The sequence below is a fragment of the Cherax quadricarinatus genome, unplaced genomic scaffold (genome assembly GCF_038502225.1).
Source record: "Cherax quadricarinatus isolate ZL_2023a unplaced genomic scaffold, ASM3850222v1 Contig360, whole genome shotgun sequence".
Lineage (NCBI taxonomy): Eukaryota > Metazoa > Arthropoda > Malacostraca > Decapoda > Parastacidae > Cherax > Cherax quadricarinatus.
Genome location: NW_027195386.1, coordinates 69,035 through 89,500, shown reverse-complemented (window position 1 = coordinate 89,500; position 20,466 = coordinate 69,035). Strand labels below are relative to the sequence as shown.

The 20,466-nt window shown below is 37.9% G+C and overlaps 1 protein-coding gene across 1 annotated transcript in view; it reads right to left on the bottom strand.

The window, feature by feature from the left end:
* The window catches only part of LOC128685959 (tRNA (cytidine(32)/guanosine(34)-2'-O)-methyltransferase), a 29,882-nt gene extending 9,795 nt beyond the window's left edge, over positions 1 to 20,087 (bottom strand). Inside the window, exons 1-4 of the mRNA XM_070080370.1 lie at positions 19,906 to 20,087; positions 15,196 to 15,265; positions 14,846 to 15,027; positions 6,515 to 6,724 (exon numbers count right to left, since the gene is read on the bottom strand). Of these exons, the coding sequence (XP_069936471.1) occupies positions 6,515 to 6,724; positions 14,846 to 15,027; positions 15,196 to 15,265; positions 19,906 to 20,026 (583 nt within the window). The 5' untranslated portion in view covers positions 20,027 to 20,087. The remainder of the gene's footprint in view (positions 1 to 6,514; positions 6,725 to 14,845; positions 15,028 to 15,195; positions 15,266 to 19,905) is intronic.
* Positions 20,088 to 20,466: the final 379 nt, after the last annotated feature.

Genomic DNA, 20,466 nt, shown 5'->3' with positions numbered 1-20,466 from the left:
GAAGTTGAAGACACAGATGAATCACAGGAATGTTAGGAAGTATTTCTTCAGTCACAGAGTAGTCAGGAAGTGGAATAGTTTGGGAAGCGATGTAGTGAAGGCAGGATCCATTCACAGCTTTAAACAGGTATGAGACAAATGACAAGAAAAGAATACAAGAGTAGCAGCCCAGCCACCATGGAGAGAAGACGTCGTCGTTCCTGCTCTTCAGCTGAGCAACTCTGAACACTGTTGCTCGAGAATTTTCTTGGGTTATCCTGAGTAGTTCTTCACCAGAGCTGAGAGGAGACTTGCTTGCAGTCATTTCGAGCCCCATCCCATCAAGAGGGTAAGGCGGTGACTTGCTTGCTTGTTCACCCCTCTCATCCCCATCCCCCCATCCTTCCCCATCCTACCCTCACCCATACATCAACACTGGCCCACACACTTAACACACTACATACATTGCTATCCTTCTGACTGTCCTATCTTCTTCTTTTTCGGCAACTTCGCTTTGGCGAGTTAACACAAGGCATTTTGACCATCTGGTAGCCCGTGTGGTTTTTTAAAATCCAGCCGATCTTTGCCTTGGGTAGGCTATCTTAGGGGCTGACCTTCATAAGTCAGCTGAAATAGGATGCTAGTTTAACATCAAGGAAAGTTCCCTTTTTGTTAAGAAACTCCTCTGCCAGATGTTCCTTCCTCAACATCATGGTGAGGATACGTGTAAGATTACGCATTGACGGCAATCAAATGTCAATGAAAGAAATTCTCACATGTATTTGCTCCAACTCAACTGTTGCTCCAGTGGATGTTTTTCAAACCCACGCTGGAGCAGTACTTCTCCTCTCTTCGGAAGAAGAGTTACTTCAACTTCTGAAGCATGATGTGCTTGAAAAACTCAAGACTTCTGGTGTTACCCCAGTTGCACCTGATAGCTATCAAGCTCAGAGGACTGTGTTTGTGGCCAGAATCAACAGTTTCATGAAACATAGCACAGTGAATGAAATTGTTGACGACATTAACACCGAGAATTCTGACTTTAGGGCTGTAGAAGCACATAAATTCTCTAATCCTACCAACAACAAGGTGACCTTAAAGCTAATACTTGAGACACCTGAGGAGGCCAAACTTGTGTGTCAACATGGATTCAAATGTTTTGGCACCAGATGTACACCTGACCAAATCTTCCTTGAACGATTTGTCAGTGTGACACAATGTTTCAAGTGTTATGCCTTTGGTCATAACAACAATAAATGCAGTACTCAAGGGCAGATTTGTAGCATTTGCTCTGGCCAACATTCGTATAGAGATTGTACCAACAAAAATACACCTAAATGTGTCCTCTGCAATGGAAAACATCATGCTGTTTCTGCTATTTGTCCTGAAAGGAAAAAGGAAATGCAGAAAATTCTTGAAGCCAAGAAACTGTCCACTGCTAAGAAGACCACTCCCCAGGCACCGCCAATGATGTCCCAAACTTCCTTCCCAGCTCTGCCTGGATCAAGTGGGACTCCTCAGGTCTCTACCAATGGTTCCAATGTTTGGAATTCTGCCCCTCTTGGAGCGCCCCAATCTAACCCTCACTTACACCATACACAAACGCAACAACAAGGTTCAGTATCATCTCCTATGTCTCAGGTATCCACAGCCGGGCATATGACGAGAGCACAACTAATGTACATGATGGCCAAAGACATAGCAGGTGGTGACATTCAACTCTGCTCTCAGGTTTTAAATGATCTGTTAATGGCTAATGGGATTACTCCCATCACTATCCCAGAAAATGTGAAGGCTATTATGACCCAGCCTTCTCATAACAAGAAGTATGTTCCCTACTCTGCATCTAAAAATAAGCCTAAGTCATCCCTGGCTCAGGGATCGCCCACCTCACAAACCCAGGTTGTCAACTCCCCTCAACCCGATAAGTCAACACCTGAACATAACAATGCCCCAGAAAGTGGTGCCTACTCTCCCGCTATTGAAGCTGATCCTGTTGGACAGGAACTTTCCCAGGGTGACTCACCTTGCCTGCCTACTTTTCCCTTGGAGCCTCCACAGTCTCCCATTAACTCTCACGAGCCTCTGCTTCCTGTAACAGGGAACAACACACCTCAGTTTTCTGATGATGACTCTACCGATTCTAATGAGTCTGTTAATATTACTACCTCTAGTGAAGATGATGGCATTCTTAATACACAAGCACCTACGCAAAAGTTTCCTCCTCCCCTTGATGAGTCCAGCAGGGATAGTGTTGATACAACACGTGACATTACTTGCAGGCGTTTAGACCGCAGTACACGAGCGAAGAACAAGAAATAATGGGGATTACAATTTTCCAACTTAATGTTCAACATTTCTTTAATAACCGTTACCTTCTTGAGGTTGAACTACATAATTACAATCCCGATGTTATACTTCTGAACGAGACAGCTGCAAGAGTTGATCAATATATTAAATTACGTGGTTACTCTACTGTGGAGAAATCGAGAGGACCATTTAGTGGAGTAGCCATCTTAGTAAAATTAGGCTATACATTTAAAAATATTCATGTTGATGAAGATAACATTCTTGCAATAGAAATGACAACGTCTCATGGACAACTAGTGATAGTTACTGGATATTTTCCCCAGAGACAACAATATATAGAGTCAATTCCTCTACATAGGATATTAAGTAGGAATATTCCAACAATTCTAGTGGGAGATTTTAATGCTCATCACCCTGCCCTCTTCAACTGTGGAGCTGGTATTCCACTGGGTGACTTAAAAGGAAAACAACTCTTTAATATCATGACAGCTAGAACCTTGTCATTTCAAGGCCCATTCTTTAAATCATACATTGGACCTCATCCAGGAACACCTGATATAGTACTGACAAACAGGGACTGTGACATCTTTCACTGTCGTATATCTCCTGGTGGACATGTAGGATCTGACCATATCCCTGTTATAATACAACTACAAACTTCTCCATTTAGAATACCTGTACCACCTAAACCCAATCTTAACACCCTAGGATTTGACCCCTTCAGGGCATATCTGGATGATGATGAAATTGTGTCATTGGAAAATCTACCTTCCAATGCAATTGATGATGCAATCAGGTCCCTGCATAATCGAATAATTGAAGCAACTAATGCAACTTGTCAATTAGCTTCCACAAAGATATACCAACAATATAAACCTACTAGGGAAATTAGAGACAATTTGAGAAATTATCAAGCAGAATGTCGAAGGCATCTTCAAACGCGACAACCACCAGCAGCTACACTGCACCGATTAAGGCAAGAATTAATTACTATGATTAGTCATCACAAACGGGACATGGAAACTTCTAGTTCTTCAAGCGAATCAATATAAACGTGAACCAGCAAAATTTTGGAGTAAGATCCGACAACTTTTAGGGGCAAAGCACAAGGCTCCTAACTACCTAGTTCATACCTTCACTGATGAGGATGAGGAAGATGTTGAAATTAAACTTGACGATCCACAGGACCAGGCTAATTTGATGGGTGATGTATGGGAGAAAATTCTCTCCCATAATAACAGTCGTCAATTTAACAATAATCATTATCAGTTAGTAAATGAATGGAGAGATGAGAACTTGGATGATCTACAACCACTACCTTCCATCGATACTTCAACTCTTGAAGATACCCACCCGCTTACTAGACCTATTACATTACTAGAGATAAGTCAGGTTATTGGAAGAATGAGAAATAGAGCCCCTGGCCTCTCTGGAATAACAATGAAACAAATAAAGTACCTACCTAGAAATTGTAAACAGTCTTTGGTCAATATCTTTAATGCCATCTTGGCCTCAGGACATTTTCCAGTTGTTTTTAAGACTGCTAAGATGATCTTTCTTGGTAAGCCCAATAAAGACATCCACCAACCTGGGAACTATAGACCTATATCTTTACTTGAAGTCACTGGAAAAGTTCTTGAGAAAGTCATTTCCAACAGACTGAACTACTATATGGAGTTTAATCACTTTTTTACTGAAAAACAATTTGGCTTTAGAACACATAGAGGTACCAATCATGCAATAAATGTTATTTTCGATACTGTAGCAAGTCTAAAACATCAGGGCAATCTTGCCTTAATTGCCACCAGAGATGTTCATAAAGCTTTTGATAGCTTATGGCATGATGGCCTTATATACAAACTCATTGACCTACCAGATCATAACTGGACTTTTCTCAGATTAATATATAATTTCTTAACTCAAAGAAAAATCATTCCCACCTTTCATGGCAGGGCGACAGAGCCTTTTATACCGACAGCTGGTGTCCCGCAAGGATCTTGTCTCAGTTCACTCCTGTTCAACATTTATGTGAATGACCTTCCTCAACCAGAGTTTAATGACACAATTGTGACACAGTTTGCAGATGATGTTATTCATGTCGTCTCATCAACTCCGGTAACAGGAAAATACAAGTATGAGAGAGTCATAGAGAAAATGAATATTGAACTTCGTCGAACATCTAATTGGGAAAAGAAATGGAGAATTACAACTAATCCTGACAAGGTCCTTGTTAGCATGATAGGATGTTTTGCATCAACAATTGAAGATAAAGGAGGTATCTCCATCAGAGGTACACCTGTAGCCATTAGAAACCCTAACAAGATTTTGGGATATGAAATCGACAGGCTGCTCCATTCAACATCTCATGTAACTAAAAAGATCAACATAGCCAAAGCCGGTCTTAGCAGACTCTTTCGATTTAATCAAGCCCCTCAACATGTCAAAAAACATCTGTATAAAATGATAATAAGACCAATACTCGAATACCCTTGTGTCCCAATGTCACTAACAACAAAGACCAACATGCTCCGGTTACAAAGGGTCCAGAATAGAGCTCTTCGCTTCATCACCGATACCAGGAGGAGAGACAGAGTTAAAATGGCAGATTTACACATACAACAAGATATTACTGCCATAAATGTACGCCTTGACACCCTAAAAAAGAAACAACTTTATATAATGCAAGAACTATACATGCCAGATAGAGAACATCCTATACAAGTGGTTAATACCACGGATTATACCATCACTACTCCTCCTCACAGGACTCAACGAATGACTCTCCCACAAAGGGTCCGTCGCTTTATTCATAAAGATGATTACCCACGACCCATGATATTGAGCAACCTCCCTGATGAAGAGGATTGGGTACCACCAGAACCCTTCTATGTATACTGAAAAAATCATCGCCCCCAATTAGGGAGACATCTTATATAACTTTCTAATGTAAAAATTATGCTATTTACTATGGCTGGACACCACCTGTAAGAAGCAATTGTCACGAACTTTATAAACTGGCCACAAAATTATTGCCTTCCTTGTCAAAAAAATATCCGTTGTGAAATCGAAAAAAAAAAAAAAAAAAAAAAAAGAAACAATTGCAACCTGTATAATTACTACCAATTCAGAGTCATGTACTTATATATCTGTTATATCTATGTGACTCTGATGGGTTAGTCTTATACCCCTTAAATAAATATATTATCATTTCATGTACACTTTTTAAATTGCACCAAAGTGGTTGGGCCACTTACCTTTATATCCTACCTCTCACCCCCCTCCCACCCTTTTCCAATATTTCCATCCTTACCCATCCTTCTTCCTTCCCCATCTCACCAAAGCTCTGGTCTGAACAAGAACAAGAACAGGTATGAAAAAGGTAATGGTGCAGGGAGAGTGATCCAGTATCAGCCAGTGAAGAGGCGGGGCCAGGGGCTATGACTCGACCCTTGCAACCACAACTAGGTGAGTAGAATTAGGTGATTACGTATGTGCATACGTACACACACACACACACACACAAAAAAAAAAAAAAAACAGGACTAGTGTCTAATCGACATGTGCCTAGGACAGAATGGTAACTAACCCCTCTGGGTTTTCTTCTGCTTTCTTACTAGTTCTTGTTCGTGTTTATTTCCGTTTATCTCCTTGGGGAAGTGTAACAGAACTCTTCCTCCATAAGCCATGCATGTCGTAAGAGGCAACTAAAATGCCGGGAGCAAGGGGCTAGTAACCCCTTCTCCCGGTGGGATATGGCCTGTTTGTTGAAAGAAACACCAGCTGTCTCCTAACAAGGAAGGGTGACCAAAAAAAAAAAAAAGAAAAAGTAACTATAAAGTTTTTCTTCTCTTTACATTTAGTAATTTATACAGGAAAAGGGGTTACTAGACCCTAGCTCCTGGCATTTTAGTTGCCTTTTATGGCACGCATGGCTTACGAAGGTAAGATTCTTTTCCATTTCCCCATAAAGACAGATCAAAATGTCCATATATTATTAATTTCAACAGATTATGCATTTTATTGCTTCTTCTTTCAACAAACCGGTCGTATCCCACCGAGGAGGGTGACCCAAATAAGAAAAACAAAAGTTTCTCTTTTTAACTTTTCAACCATCTGAGTCAGGCTTTCTCACACACATATACATTAGTTTCTAAATAGTCTTATATTTTACCACTAATTTACTCCAATTAATCGTCAATGCTTAATATTTACTCTTATTACTTACCAATACTTGAATTTCGTGAAGAGCGAGGTTTGGTCACTGTGACACGCTTGAAGAAAATCTTGAGTTGAGCATAGAGGAGAGTAACATCTTTACCACGGAAGATCTTAGCAACAAAGGTTCCTCCTTGTGCCAAAATATGGGTAGTAATATTCAAGGCTGCCAGCAGCAACTGAGCTTGCACATACTCATCAAGGTCATGAAGGCCAGTCACTAAAAAATGCAGAGAAGCTTACCATACTGTATACAATACTGACAATCACTGTTAATAAATAATCAGCAGGTACAAACTTAAAATAAATGCTCTGAGAAGTGTTGCTAAGCTTTTATCATATCAAAGAGTATAGATTACAAGTAATAAAGTTAACTTATAAACATATGGTGAAACCTCAGTGTAATGAACAAATAAGAGGGAGGAGAGGGTGTCTGCTTAACTGAAAATTCATTATATATAGAAGTACCCAATGGAATGGACCACTACCAGATGCACCCAAAATGCCCTATGTAGCACTGATGACACTACCATTCTTAAAATAAACTGAGATACAGCAAAAAAATTACCTGAAAATAAGAGTTAAAAATACAGTACAGCAGAGCACAGTTTTTTTTTTTTTTTTTTTTTACATTTTCTGCTAGGCAAATGAACTTTAGCTAATCGCCTTGTATCTTGAGCCATTTTCATGCACTTTCAAGGACCAACTTATGGACTCTTTTAGCTAGCCTCTACACTAAACTTAAGAGCATATGCAGTCTGTCTGTGCCTTTCCAGATATCAGAAATTGTTTGCCTTGCTACGCCATATTCCTCAAACACATGCAACACCCATACAATAACCTACACCTTCCCTATTAGCTCAAATTTCTGCTTAGAACTCAGATTCACACACAGCAACTTGGCATCATTAATTGCTTTAAAGGCCATTTTTAATAACATTGTATGTCAAGTGTTAATAAAGTGGTAAAAAGAATGTACATCTAGAGAAAATATGAGATTGACTCGTAATAGTATCTGTGAGCATGCACAGACACTAGCAAACTGAGGCAGGCAGGGCCAGCAGCCCTGCTTGCCCAGAAAGAATGAAAATGGACAAGTTCTGGACATGGCCTCTCTGGCATGTGCCAGATAAATGTGTGATGCAGCGGACTTGGTCTGCTAAGGCAATGACACTGCTGGACACCTACAGCAGACTTAGCTCACAGCTCTGATGACACTAGACAACCTCATGCAGCTGACTCTCAAACATTTTTTCCAGCCAAATTTTTTGTTCATTTTATCCATATGTTGTTAAACAGGAGTCTGTTATACTAAGGTTTTACTGTACTTTAAATAGTGCCCGGTATCATACAGTTAGCAATGTATGATACACATACGATATAGATTTTTTTTTTTTGAACACGTTGACCATATCCCACCAAGGAGATAAGAAAGTTGAGTAAGGAAGGTACATAATATGCAAATACCTATTCTGGTACAGTGGACCCTCGACCAGCGATGGCATCGATTAATGATAAATCTGACTAGCGATACATTTTATCGCAAAAATTTTGCCTCGATTAGCGCTAAAAAACTCAACCAACACTATTCGTTCCGTCTGAGACGCGTCCACTTCTGGCCAGTGTTTACAAGCCAGCCAGCCACCGCGGTCGCTTCCAAGCATACAATCGGAACATTTCATATTATCACAGCCTTTTTAGTGATTGCACCTGCAAAATAAGTCACCATGGGCCCCAAGAAAGCTTCTAGTGCCAACCCTACAGCAAAAAGGGTGAGAATTACTATGGATATGAAGAAAGAGATCATTGCTAAGTATGAAAGTGGAGTGCATGTCTCCGAGCTGGCCAGGCTGTACACAAAACCCCAATCAACCATCGCTACTATTGTGGCCAAGAAAACGGCAATCAAGGAAGCTGTTCTTGCCAAAGGTGCAACTATGTTTTCGAAACTGAGATCGCAAGTGATAGAAGATGTTGAGAGACTGTTATTGGTATGGATAAATGAAAAACAGATAGCAGGAGATAGCATCTCTCAAGCGATCATATGTGAAAAGGCTAGGAAGTTGCATGACGATTTAATTAGAAAAATGCCAGCAACTAGTGGTGATGTGAGTGAATTTAAGGCCAGCAAAGGTTGGTTTGAGAGATTTAAGAATCGTAGTGGCATACATAGTGTGATAAGGCATGGTGAGGATGCCAGTTTGGACCAAAAAGCAGCTGAAAAATATGTGCAGGAATTCAAGGAGTACATAGACAGTGAAGGACTGAAACCTGAACAAGTGTTTAATGGTGACACTGACAATGTTGTGAAACACTTTAGGAATGTCATAAAGGAACGGGAGGTACAGGCCTCTATGGGCAGATATGTTGTGCGACAGAGGTCCAGTGACTCTCAAGCTGGTCCTAGTGGCATTAAAAGAAGAAGGGAAGTAACCCCGAAAAAGGACTTGCCACCTCAAGTCCTAATGGAAGGGGATTCCCCTTCTAAACACTAAGACCATCAACACACTCCCCTCTTCCCATCCCATCAATCATCACCAGATCTTCAATAAAGGTAAGTGTCATGCAACTGTGCATGTCTTCTTCAGTTTGTGTGTATTAAAATTAATATTTCATGTGTTAAAATTTTTTTTTTTTCAATACTTTTGGGTGTCTTGCACGAATTAATCTGATTTCCATTATTTCTTATGGGGAAAATTAACTTGACTAATGATTATTTTGACTAACGATGAGCTCTCAGGAACGGATTAATAACGTTAGTCGAGGGTCCACTGTAGTTAGAATTTCTTAAAATATCTTTAAATTTATCAATGTCAATATGATTCAGTTACATAAAAACTATCAAGAGATTGTATGCCCTGTCTTCTACTCCAGCATATTTCATGATACAAAATGTTAAAAATTTTGCTTATCCATTCACTTCAAAGACTGTGAAAACAGAGTGATGTGTCTTTGATCACGAAAGGTGCAATTCCACTTCGGCTACCAAAATTTTTTTTTAACATACTGAGATGTTCTGCAATGACTCATGGATAAAGAAGTGCAATGGCAGTGTGATGGGTACTATCATCTACTGCCCAGAGTTGAAAGGCATGAACTTACACATTCCCAGCTAATGCCACCAACCCATGTGTGTGATTTTTAATTATAATACCAGTTATTCTTATTCTCAATAATAAATAAAGGAAGATTTTTTATAATTAGTTGATAAAACATCTGATTGAAGATGATAAAAGGAAATACAACACACATTCATAGTGAAATGAGCTAAAAACTGAGAGCCAGGCAATCTTGCTAACTATCCAGCTCCCTTCACTTTAGGCTACTGGACTTGGTACTAGAGTTGTTCAGTTTTTCTTCATGCTATTTGCAGTGAAGATATGCCAAGCCTCATTTGAAACTAATTTCTTCTTTCTTTCAGCAAACAGGCTGCTTCCCACTGAGGTAGGGTGGCCCAAAATCAAAAGTTTCTCTTCTTAACTTTAGTAATGTATACAGGAGAAGGGGTTACTAGTGCCTTGCTCCTGGCATTTTAATCACCTCTTATGACACACATGGCTTACGGAGGAAGAATTCTGTTCCACTTCCCCGTGGAGATGAAACTAATTTATATTCATGTATTATACCATAAATAACATAAGACATGGTAACTATACATATAGATACCCAACGTAATGCCTAATGCACAGTAAAATATCGAAGGTTTGGAGTGATCAGGGCCAGACATGGTCGATCCAACCTTACTGCAAAAATCTGAGAGTACCATAACGACACAATCAACTACATATTGCCAAGGCCACCCTGTCAAATAAGCTATGGAAGAATAATCATTCTATATCCGAAAAATAATTTAAGAAGCTTACACCTTAATCCTGAAGAAGCCTTGTATAAAAGAACAAAAGGGTTCAATCAGAAGGTTAAGAAGGAAGTGATGACAGAAGCAATGTGGAGCAACACAGAAAAATATTATTATTCAAAAAGCTCTGTTTGATTAACAAAAATGAGGTGGTTTATGCTGGTGAGTATATGTAAACTAGCAGATATAACTAAACTGAATCATGAAGCCTTATAAAATGTTTGTATACTGTAATACAAAGTGTACCACTATATATGTGTATCCATATTCTCATTGTCACTAATGCAATGGAAACTCAGCTTACGAACTTAATCCGTTCCATGACCTTGTTTGTATCCTGATTTGTTTGTATGTCGAGTCAATTTTCCTCATTTAAATTAATTGAAAAGCCATTAATCCATTCTGGCGGAATTCCTGCTCTCAAAGGCAGGAACAATACACTTCAATATTAACCCTTTGACTGTCGCGGTCGTATATATACATCTTACGAGGTACCGTGTGACATATATATACTCATAAATTCTAGCAGCTTCAAATCAAGAAGGAGAAAGCTGGTAGGCCCACATGTGAGAGAATGGAACTGTGTGGTCAGTGTGCACCATATAAAAAAAAATCCTGGAGCACGCAGTGCATAATGAGAAAAAAAAACTCCAACCGTTTTTTTTAATTAAAATGTCGACTTTGTGATCTATTTTCGTATAGTATTTATGGTTGTATTCTCGTTTTCTTGGTCTCATTTGATAGAATGGAAAACATATTATAGAAATAGAGGTGATTTTGATTGATTTTACTATAAAACGAACCTGGAAATGGAGCTCAAAGTAGGAGAAATGTTTGATTTTTGCCGATGTTCAAAAGTAAACAAATGATGTCATTGTCCAATAAATGTCCAACTAGCCATTCTAATATGCAGTCATGAATGGGATGATGTTATTTACACAATTATTACAGTATTGTAGTAGTCTGCATAATAGGAAATCTTCTATTTTTTGTTCGAATAAAAATTCAAAATAGAAAGCAAGAGTAATATCAGAGGGGCCTGGAGATATGACTGATGAACAAAGAAAATGTTATTTTAGAGCCAGGAATGTCTGCATTGTTCATTCTGGACCTTATTTTGAAATTGTCATATTTTTTAATTTTCGTGAAATTGGCCAAATTGCAAATTTCTGACCACGTTATTGGGTAGTTGAAATTAGTAAATGGGCAGTTTCTTGTACTCAATCGATAGAAAAAATGGAGTTCTAAAGAAATAGCTATGAGTTTGGTCGACTGGAACAATGGAATTAGCCAAAAATAGGGCTCAACATGGGCGAAATCGCCGATTTGTAAATATCGCCAAGGTCACTAACTTCGCGAGAGTGTAATTCCGTCAGTTTTCCATCAAATTTCGTTTTTTTTGGTGTCATTACAATCGGGAAAAGATTCTCTATCATTTCATAAGAAAAAATAAATTTTTTTTTTGAAATTTTGCAACACCAGGAGACACCACAGGATTGAGGGTTGCGACAGTCAAGGGGTTAAACACTCTATGGCTTATTTATCTATCACAACTGATCTAATTTGATATAATAGACAATATAAATAACAGAAACCTGATATATACTTTAGAATGAATAAAATATGTCATTATGTGACAAGTGGAAGTGGCCATAACTGCTCCCGCATTGTTGAGGTATCCACTGCCATCTAGTGACAGCCTTTCGAAGCCGTCTATTATAATAATTATTATTATAGTACATTTTTATTATATTATTATATGTATTATATTATAATTATTATACATGTATTATATTATTATTACTATTATAATGGGGAAGCGCTTGTGGGGGGAGGGGATGGACGGTATTCAGGCATAATTTAGGGAACTGGAACACAGATCCAATTCCCTAGATCAAGAGCCCCTCACCACGTACGTACTAATAATAATAATAATAATAATAATAATAATAATAATAATACAATATTAATAGTAATAATAAGACAATAATAATAATAAAATAATAAAACAGTAAGGAGAAACTTCAAAAGGCTGCCACCATCAGCAAAATACTGGTAACCACTACTTTTCACCTATCTAGACTTAAGCAGTCTATAAGTATTAAGTCTGCCCGAAATGCCTCAGCATGATACAGTGGACCCCCGGATAACGATCAGCTCCCAACTCGACCAATTATGTAAGTTTATTTTTGTAAGTGCTTTTGTAGGTGTATTTTTAGGGGTCTGAAAAGGACTAATCTAATTCACAATATTTCTTATGGGAACAAATTCGGTCTATAACGGCACCCAAACAGACTTCTGGATTGAAATAATATCGTTTTGCGGGGGTCCACTGTAGTGACTTTCTTTGCTCCAATCATATTATGATATGTAAACACACATTGTAAACTTTGCAAAGAAATAAATATTTTATTTATTATTTATTTATTTAACCCTTAAACTGTCCAAACGTAGATCTATGTTGACGTGCGTAACACTCCAACCTTTATTTTCTCCATTTGAAAGCATGTAAAATCGGACGTAGATCTACGTTCGGAGCACTACGTACGTCAACGTAGATCTACGTTTGGACAGTTTAAGGGTTAAGGAACCTCCCTTGAGGGGGAAGTACGCATCCTGAAATTTCGTTCATATCCAGAAGCAAAAAATTGACAGAATGACAGTTCGTATCTGAAAAGTTCGCATGGTGGGGCTTTCGTAAGCCGAGGTTCCACTGTATATGGAAAACAATATACAGTGGAACCTCAAATTTCGAACTTAATCTGTTCCAGGAGCTAGTTCTAAAGTCAAAAAGTTTGAAAGGCAAAGCAATATTTCCCATAAGAAATAATGGAAATACAATATTCACAAAAAAATACATTTTATAAAGAGTATTACATTATAGTTTTACATACACACAACAAATATAGTGTACAATTATTAATAAATTTAAATAAACATATAAAATAACATTTTTACTTACTTTTATTGAAGATAAGTGATGGCATCTGGAAGATAGGGAGGAGAGAGAGAGAGAGTTGGGGTTAGTATTTGGAAGGGGAATCCCCCTCCCTAAGGACTTTAGGTATCAGGTATCAAAGCCCTCTCTGGGGTTACTTCCCTTCTCTGTCTTTTAATGCCACTAGGACCAGCTTAAGAGTCACTGGACCCCTGTCTCACAAAATAACTGTCCACAGTCCTCTGTTTCTGGCACCTCTTTAAGATTTCCCTAAAAATGGGATACGGTTCTGTCACTGAACTTGTTGCAAAGATGGCTTGTTTCAGCTTGCTCAGGGTGGTACTTCTCCACAAACATTTGGACATCATTCCACTTGGCACAAATCTCCTTAATCTAAATCTTTCTTTATCACAGGGGGCACCACTAGCAAGTTTCTTTGGGCCCATGGTAGCTTATTTCACAGTCCCACAAGCACTAAACACAATGAATTAATCGTAAAATGTTTGAATGAGACCGCAGGTTAGTGTTCACTCAAGCATCAACAAAGCCAGACTGGCTCACGGCGCCTGCGCGGGGACGCGGACAGGGCGAGCTGGCGGACAGGTCCAGTACCCGGCAGTTCAAAAGTAGGGGCAAGTTCGATAATAGGGACAAAGTTGGTTAAAAAAAAAGCGGTCAATTTTCGAAGAGTTCGATAAGCGATACGTTCGAAATTTGAGGTTCCACTGTAATCTTATTCTTAATATCTGTAATCCTCAAAACAATTAAAACATTGAATGTGTTCACATTATGTTAATATGCTATGTCTAGTTTTAAGTAATGTGTTAGCATTAATATTAGTCTGCCTGAAATACTCAGGCATGTTAGCGAGTTTCTTTGTACTTAACAATATTTTGTAACATGTCAGTCACACATTGTATATTGTGAAAAAATCTAAATCTAAATTTGTAATAAGCAATGCCAATAAAAAATGCAATAATATGTGTATCAACATCTCTGCCCTATTTCTAGTACACAATTAATTGAAGTGCATGCATAATCTTTATTGATAAAATATATCAAACCAGGTCGGCCATCACTAATCCGGCATCACTGGGACCTGTAGTGTGCTGGATTAGTGAGTTTGCCGGATTACAGTGTGGTTAGGTTAGAATACACTTAATTAATCTATCAATAGAGACTCTTTCTGCTACATCTTCCTCATTTTCATCACTGCTTTCTCCTCCACTGGCTTGCTGCTGTGGATTTACAATCATCTTCACAATTTCTGAGTCAGTATAATGATGAAATTTGAGTCTGTATAATGATGAAATTTGAAATCATGCTAGTTGAAATTAGTGCCGGATTACCGATGAAACCGGATTATTGATGAAATTGGATAACTGACTGCCGGATTAGTGATGGCGACCTGTAGTAATTAGAAAACATTCTTCAAATATTAAATAAATGGCTACAGTAATATAAGCATATACAATTTGGAAAGGTCAGACAATTCAACACCCTACTTCACACAAACAATAATGCAGATTCTCATATTTTACACTTACCATCTGGAGCACCATCACACACTACCAGTTGTGCAGTGTCACCCTGAAAGTGACTAATGATTGCTTCTGCTGTGCTTATTTTTGTTATGTCACCCTGTAGCTGAACTACCCCTGGAAGTGGAGCCATTGCTTGAAGATCTACTGCCACTATTTTCACTGCAGATGGATCTGGTGCTGCACCTCTGCAGTAAAATAGAAAAGAATACTGGTGCTCACAATATGTTATGATTACAATAATGAACCTTTAAATCCACTTGGTGTTTAAATTATTCCATAAAATTTTTTTGAAGCAATATATTGTACAAGTATATTTACATACTTAATATATACTAAGATTTTTTAGCACTCACCTAAGAGTGCGTGATAACACTTGACTCCAGCTACCAGGTGCAGCACACAAGTCTACAACTCGTGTCACACCTAAAAAATAGTCTCAACAATCATTTAGGCACAGCATACGCAAGATCTGAAGAACACAAATTCACTATCGATCATGTTATCTCACCGGAAGGGAACATGCAATACAGTCTAGAGTTGACCAGCTGAACCTGAACATCTCTGCCTCAACTTTCAAGTACTGACATATAAATCTAACTAACCAGTTTCCCTGTATCATTTTTTAGATATTACAATACTGTGGCTTGGCAACACTTTTGCCTCTCACACTGAGTGCCTATGGTTCAATCCCCAGCATAAGTGAAAGTGTTGGACATGTTTCCTTACATCAGCTCAGCTGTTTCTATTCACCTAGCAGTAAGTAGATACATGGGTGTTAGTCAAGTGGGGTGGGTAGCATCCCAGGGGGACAAGATTAAAGGACCCCAATGGAAATAAGACAGACAGTCCCTGATGACACACTGACTTTCCTGGGTTATCCTGGATGGTTAACCTTCCAGGTTAAAAATCCAAACAATTCTTATCTTATATTAGATCATCAAATCCCATGGACCCATTCACCTCCAAACATATCTGTGAAACATACTCACATATGCCTGTTGTGTGTACAGGCCCCTATCTCTCAGCTATTGGTATCTGTGGCAAGGGGCTAGGGACAAATGCTCTTTCCCTGGACTATCTGACAAAAATCACCAGATTTTTGCTTTAAATTTCACATTTTCACCCTATCAGTAGATATATTGTAAATAGTGGTGTCACCTGTTACAAAGACAGAAGTGGATTCAGGCAAGGGGATAAAAAGACAGGTCTATTAAGCAAAAGAGTCGGTAGAATATATCAAATATGGCTGATAGCCAAGACTAGAGAAAGAACTTCGAAAAATCGACATTGCAGAGTTGAAAAATTGATTATCAAAGATGTGGAGGGCATGGAAACAGAAACAGAAATATTTCACTTAGCATACTGTTCATGGAAGGAAAAAATAATGACTGTACACATGCCACTGTTCATGGGCTTCCAGTAGACAGAAAAAACATAGCAGTCACAAAGCACTGGACATAAACATCAAGAAAAGGACAGTGGGTTATGGCTCTCACTCAGCTTTAAATTTGGTAGATAAAACAAGATTTATTTTTTATAGATAACAGAAAAACATATTGTATCTGGCTTAGTAGCCCAGAAGGTTAGTAATCCACAATAACAAGAAAAAATCACAGTCTAACTGATTTCAATTAGGGTCCTTTGAGCCTCTCCCCCAAAATGCTGCTTGTTTGTTTGCCTTGTAATTCCTAAATTTATTGTTTATGAACCCTTAAAGTCCTTATATCTAAGAAATTAATTATTTATTGCCATTTTAGTCTTAAGTCAGGCTTAAATTTGCCCAAAATGTTTTGCATAACTATGGGCTTTCTGCATGCACAACTAAATGTCACCCATTCCTGTATAAACATTGTAGCATGCTGAAATAAATTATTATTATTATTATTATTATTATTATTATTATTATTATTAATTATTATTATTATTATTATTATTATTATCCACAACAGTCAGCTGACACCAAGGCTTACTGCTAGGTGAACAGAGGCAACAGGTATAAGAAAACATGCCTAGCATTTCTATTAATGTCAGGATCTCCAGGATCAAACCCAGATCCTTCAGATATAAGTTGAAGTTGCTATCACTTGAGCCATGATCTGGAGAGTTAAGACATGGACCCCAATTGAAATAAATCAGTGACTTTTTTGGGTTATCCTAGGTAACTTATATATGTTATATATTATGCAAGATAATTGTTCTCAGTTACAATTGTGTAATTATACCTAAATAAACTTACAGAAAGAAGGACCTATACAAAATACTCCATGTAAAAGTCAGTAAATATAAGGGTTAGGGGAAGAGCCCATAACAATACCAAATGTTAGAAAATAGTACTGCAATTATATTGGAAAGAAAATGGGATAGAACCCACATAAAGACAAAAGAAATACAGTGGAACCTCTACTTGCGAGCGCATCCATGTGTGAGTTTTTCCAAATACGAGCAGTCGATGGATCGATTCTTTGCTTCCATACGCGAGCGAAATTTCCATAAGCGAGCAGGCCTCAAGGGAGGTTCCTTGATGCTGGTGAGAGGCTCTTGCTCTTGATCTAAGGAATTGGATCTCATTTGTTTGTTGGACTATCTTATTGAAACTTGGGCTATATATGATGGAAAGATGCTTCTTAATGTACACCAAAAATGAAAGAAATCAGAGCATAAATAATGGAGATCACTTCTCAGCAATAAGCCACCCCTTAGCGGTATTTTCGTATGGTTTTTATGGTTGTATTCTCGTTTTTTTGGTCTTATTTAATAGAATGGATGATATATTACATAAATAGATATGATTTTGATTGCTTTCACGATGAAAAGTACCTTAAAATTGAGCTCAACGTAGGAGAAATGTTCAACTGTTTTGGCTATGTTCAAGAGTAAACAAATGACGTCACTGTCCATTTCAATATGCAGTTGTGAATGGGTTGACATTATTTATACAATTATTGCAATAAGGCAGTAGTCTGCATAACAGTAAATCTTATATTTTTTGTGTGAATAAAAATTACAAATTATTTATATTGTAATAATAATATGTATAATAATAATAGTATAATAATATAATAATAATAATAATAATAATAATAATAATAATAATAATAATAATATAAAACATATTAATACATATATAATAATAATGTACTACATAATAATAATTATAATAACAGATGGCTTCAAAAGGGCTGTCACTCTGTCTGACTTTTTTGGGTTATCCTAGGTTCTCTACACATATGCTGCTATGTATGATAATTCTATGTAACTGTATTTGTGTATACCTGAATAAACTTACTTACTTACTTAAAGAGGGAGCAGTTGTGGCTGCCTCCACCTGTTACATAATGACATATTTTATTCATTCTAGATTATAAATCAGGGTTCTGTGTTATTTATATTGTTTGTTATGTCATATTAGATGAACTGTGATAGATAAATAAGCCATAGAGTTGATGATAGCGAAATATTCAGAGTATTTTGTCCTGTCTCCAGACAAACACTCGTCGGCCACCACTGCCGTCACATATACAGTGACACATTTTATTCTTTTTAGAGTATATATTAGGTTTCTATGTTGTTTATATTGTTTGTTATGTCATACTAGATGAATTTTGATAGATAAATAAGCCATAGAGTTGATATTAGCAAAATTACTGAAGTACAGAATTCCACTGGAACGGATTAATTGTATTTCAATTAATTTAAATGAGGAAAATTGACTCTGCAAATGAGCAAATCCAGTTGCGAGCAAGGTCATGGAACGGATTAAACTAACAAGAAGAGGTTCTACTGAACATTGGTAGGAAATGGGAGAAAAAAAGAAGACAATGACTAACAGACAAAAGAAAAGAGAAAACAATGACAAAAAAGACAAGAAAAGGCAGAAGTTTTCACTTTGCTGAAATTAATAATGTTTTTTTTTCATTATGTTGCATTAATTGTTTCAATTATATAAGGTAAGAATTAGACTGCATCTTTTACATAATTATTATTGATATTATAATTATTATTACTGTATTACTGTAAAGACTATTTGGATTAAAAATCCAAGAAAGGTAATCAGTTGCTGTAAAACTTTAATTTAATAAACTTCAATTTAACAGGTTCTGAATTTAACAGATAAAAGCCATTGCCCAGACAAAGTCCAGAAACAACAGTCTGTTAAATTCAGGCATGTCTGTTACTGTTGCAATCCACCAGGTAAATTGATTTTTAATTTTATGGACAAAGGATATGGAATCTCATTAATTGCATTTAACTGACAACCCTCTGCTTTATTGAGTCCACTGAATCAAAGTTTCAGTGTGGCTTACATTAAGGTCTTTGGTCCTCTTGTCCAGGCAGTGGCCTGGTGGTTAACGCTCTCGCTTCACACGGCGAGGGCCTGGGTTCGATTCCCAGCCAGAGTAGAAACATTGGACGTGTTTCTTTCCACCTGTTGTCTATGTTCCCCATCAGTAAAATGGGTACCTGGGTGTTAGTCGACTGGTGTGGGTCGCATCCTGGGACACTGACCTAAGGAGGCCTGGTCACAGACCGGGCCGCGGGGGCGTTGACCCCTGGAACTCTCTCCAGGTAAACTCTCCAGGTACTTATTTTTAATAAGAAGAACATGGGTAACAGGTATTAAGAGACCTGTCCACAAGTCTTGCCTCAACCCAGGACTGCACCTGAGTCCTCCTGATGTGAGGACAATGTACTACCATTGAGCTATGAGGTACAATGAAAAAGTTGCATGCAAACACTTAATATACAGTATGTCCGTAATTAATATATAATTTTCACTTATATGTAGTAGCATGAAGTGTTAAGTATAAAGAGAGCACACTTAAGTGCCTAAGACATACTTGTGAACCCCAATGGAAACGCTTCACATTCTTATTCTACTGCGGGTTAAATCTATGTAATTTATCGCCAATGTATACCTATAACTATTTTATGCTTATTACAACCATTATATTAATGATAATAGTCTTCAAAAATTATGTGTTGTAACGATTTATCAGTATACTAAAAGTAAGCGCTAGATACGTATGGGTCAAACAACGTAGTGAACCTAAATCAAAGCATACCATTAAAAATGTTAAACTCTTCATTTATCTGGATGAGTTTGAATGCACTTCTTGCCCGCCAGCCTTCTTCTTTGGCCAGCCTGTAGTAAACATCTCGTTTGTCCTTAGAACTGCGACCCATTGTGTCTGCTTCTTGTTGGGGTTATTAAGGGCCACCAGAATCTCCTCGACTACGGTCCATTGTGTCTGCTTCTTGTTGGGGTATAAGGGCCACCAGAATCTCCTCGACTACGGTGTCTTCTTCTGACAGCATAAGCCGTATCGAACCCGGTTTCTCGATGGTACGAGAAAAAATTGTTGCCCAAGCCTAGGCGATCAGAGACAAGGAACAAAATTTCCTTTGTAAATAGAGATAGAAACTTAAAGTTTCCAATTAGATCCGGTGGACGCCCTTGCCAAGCCCCAGCAGAGAGGAGCGCCCACACTCCCACCTGAGTTCAGTAACCGGCTTCCCACCAAAGACAGTTAAAGAATTTTCTGCAGAGCGGAAAAAATGGAGCTGGCTAAAGTAAGGCGATGTACAGGTGCCCCTCCTGTAGAGTGCCCGGCGGGCAAAATAGA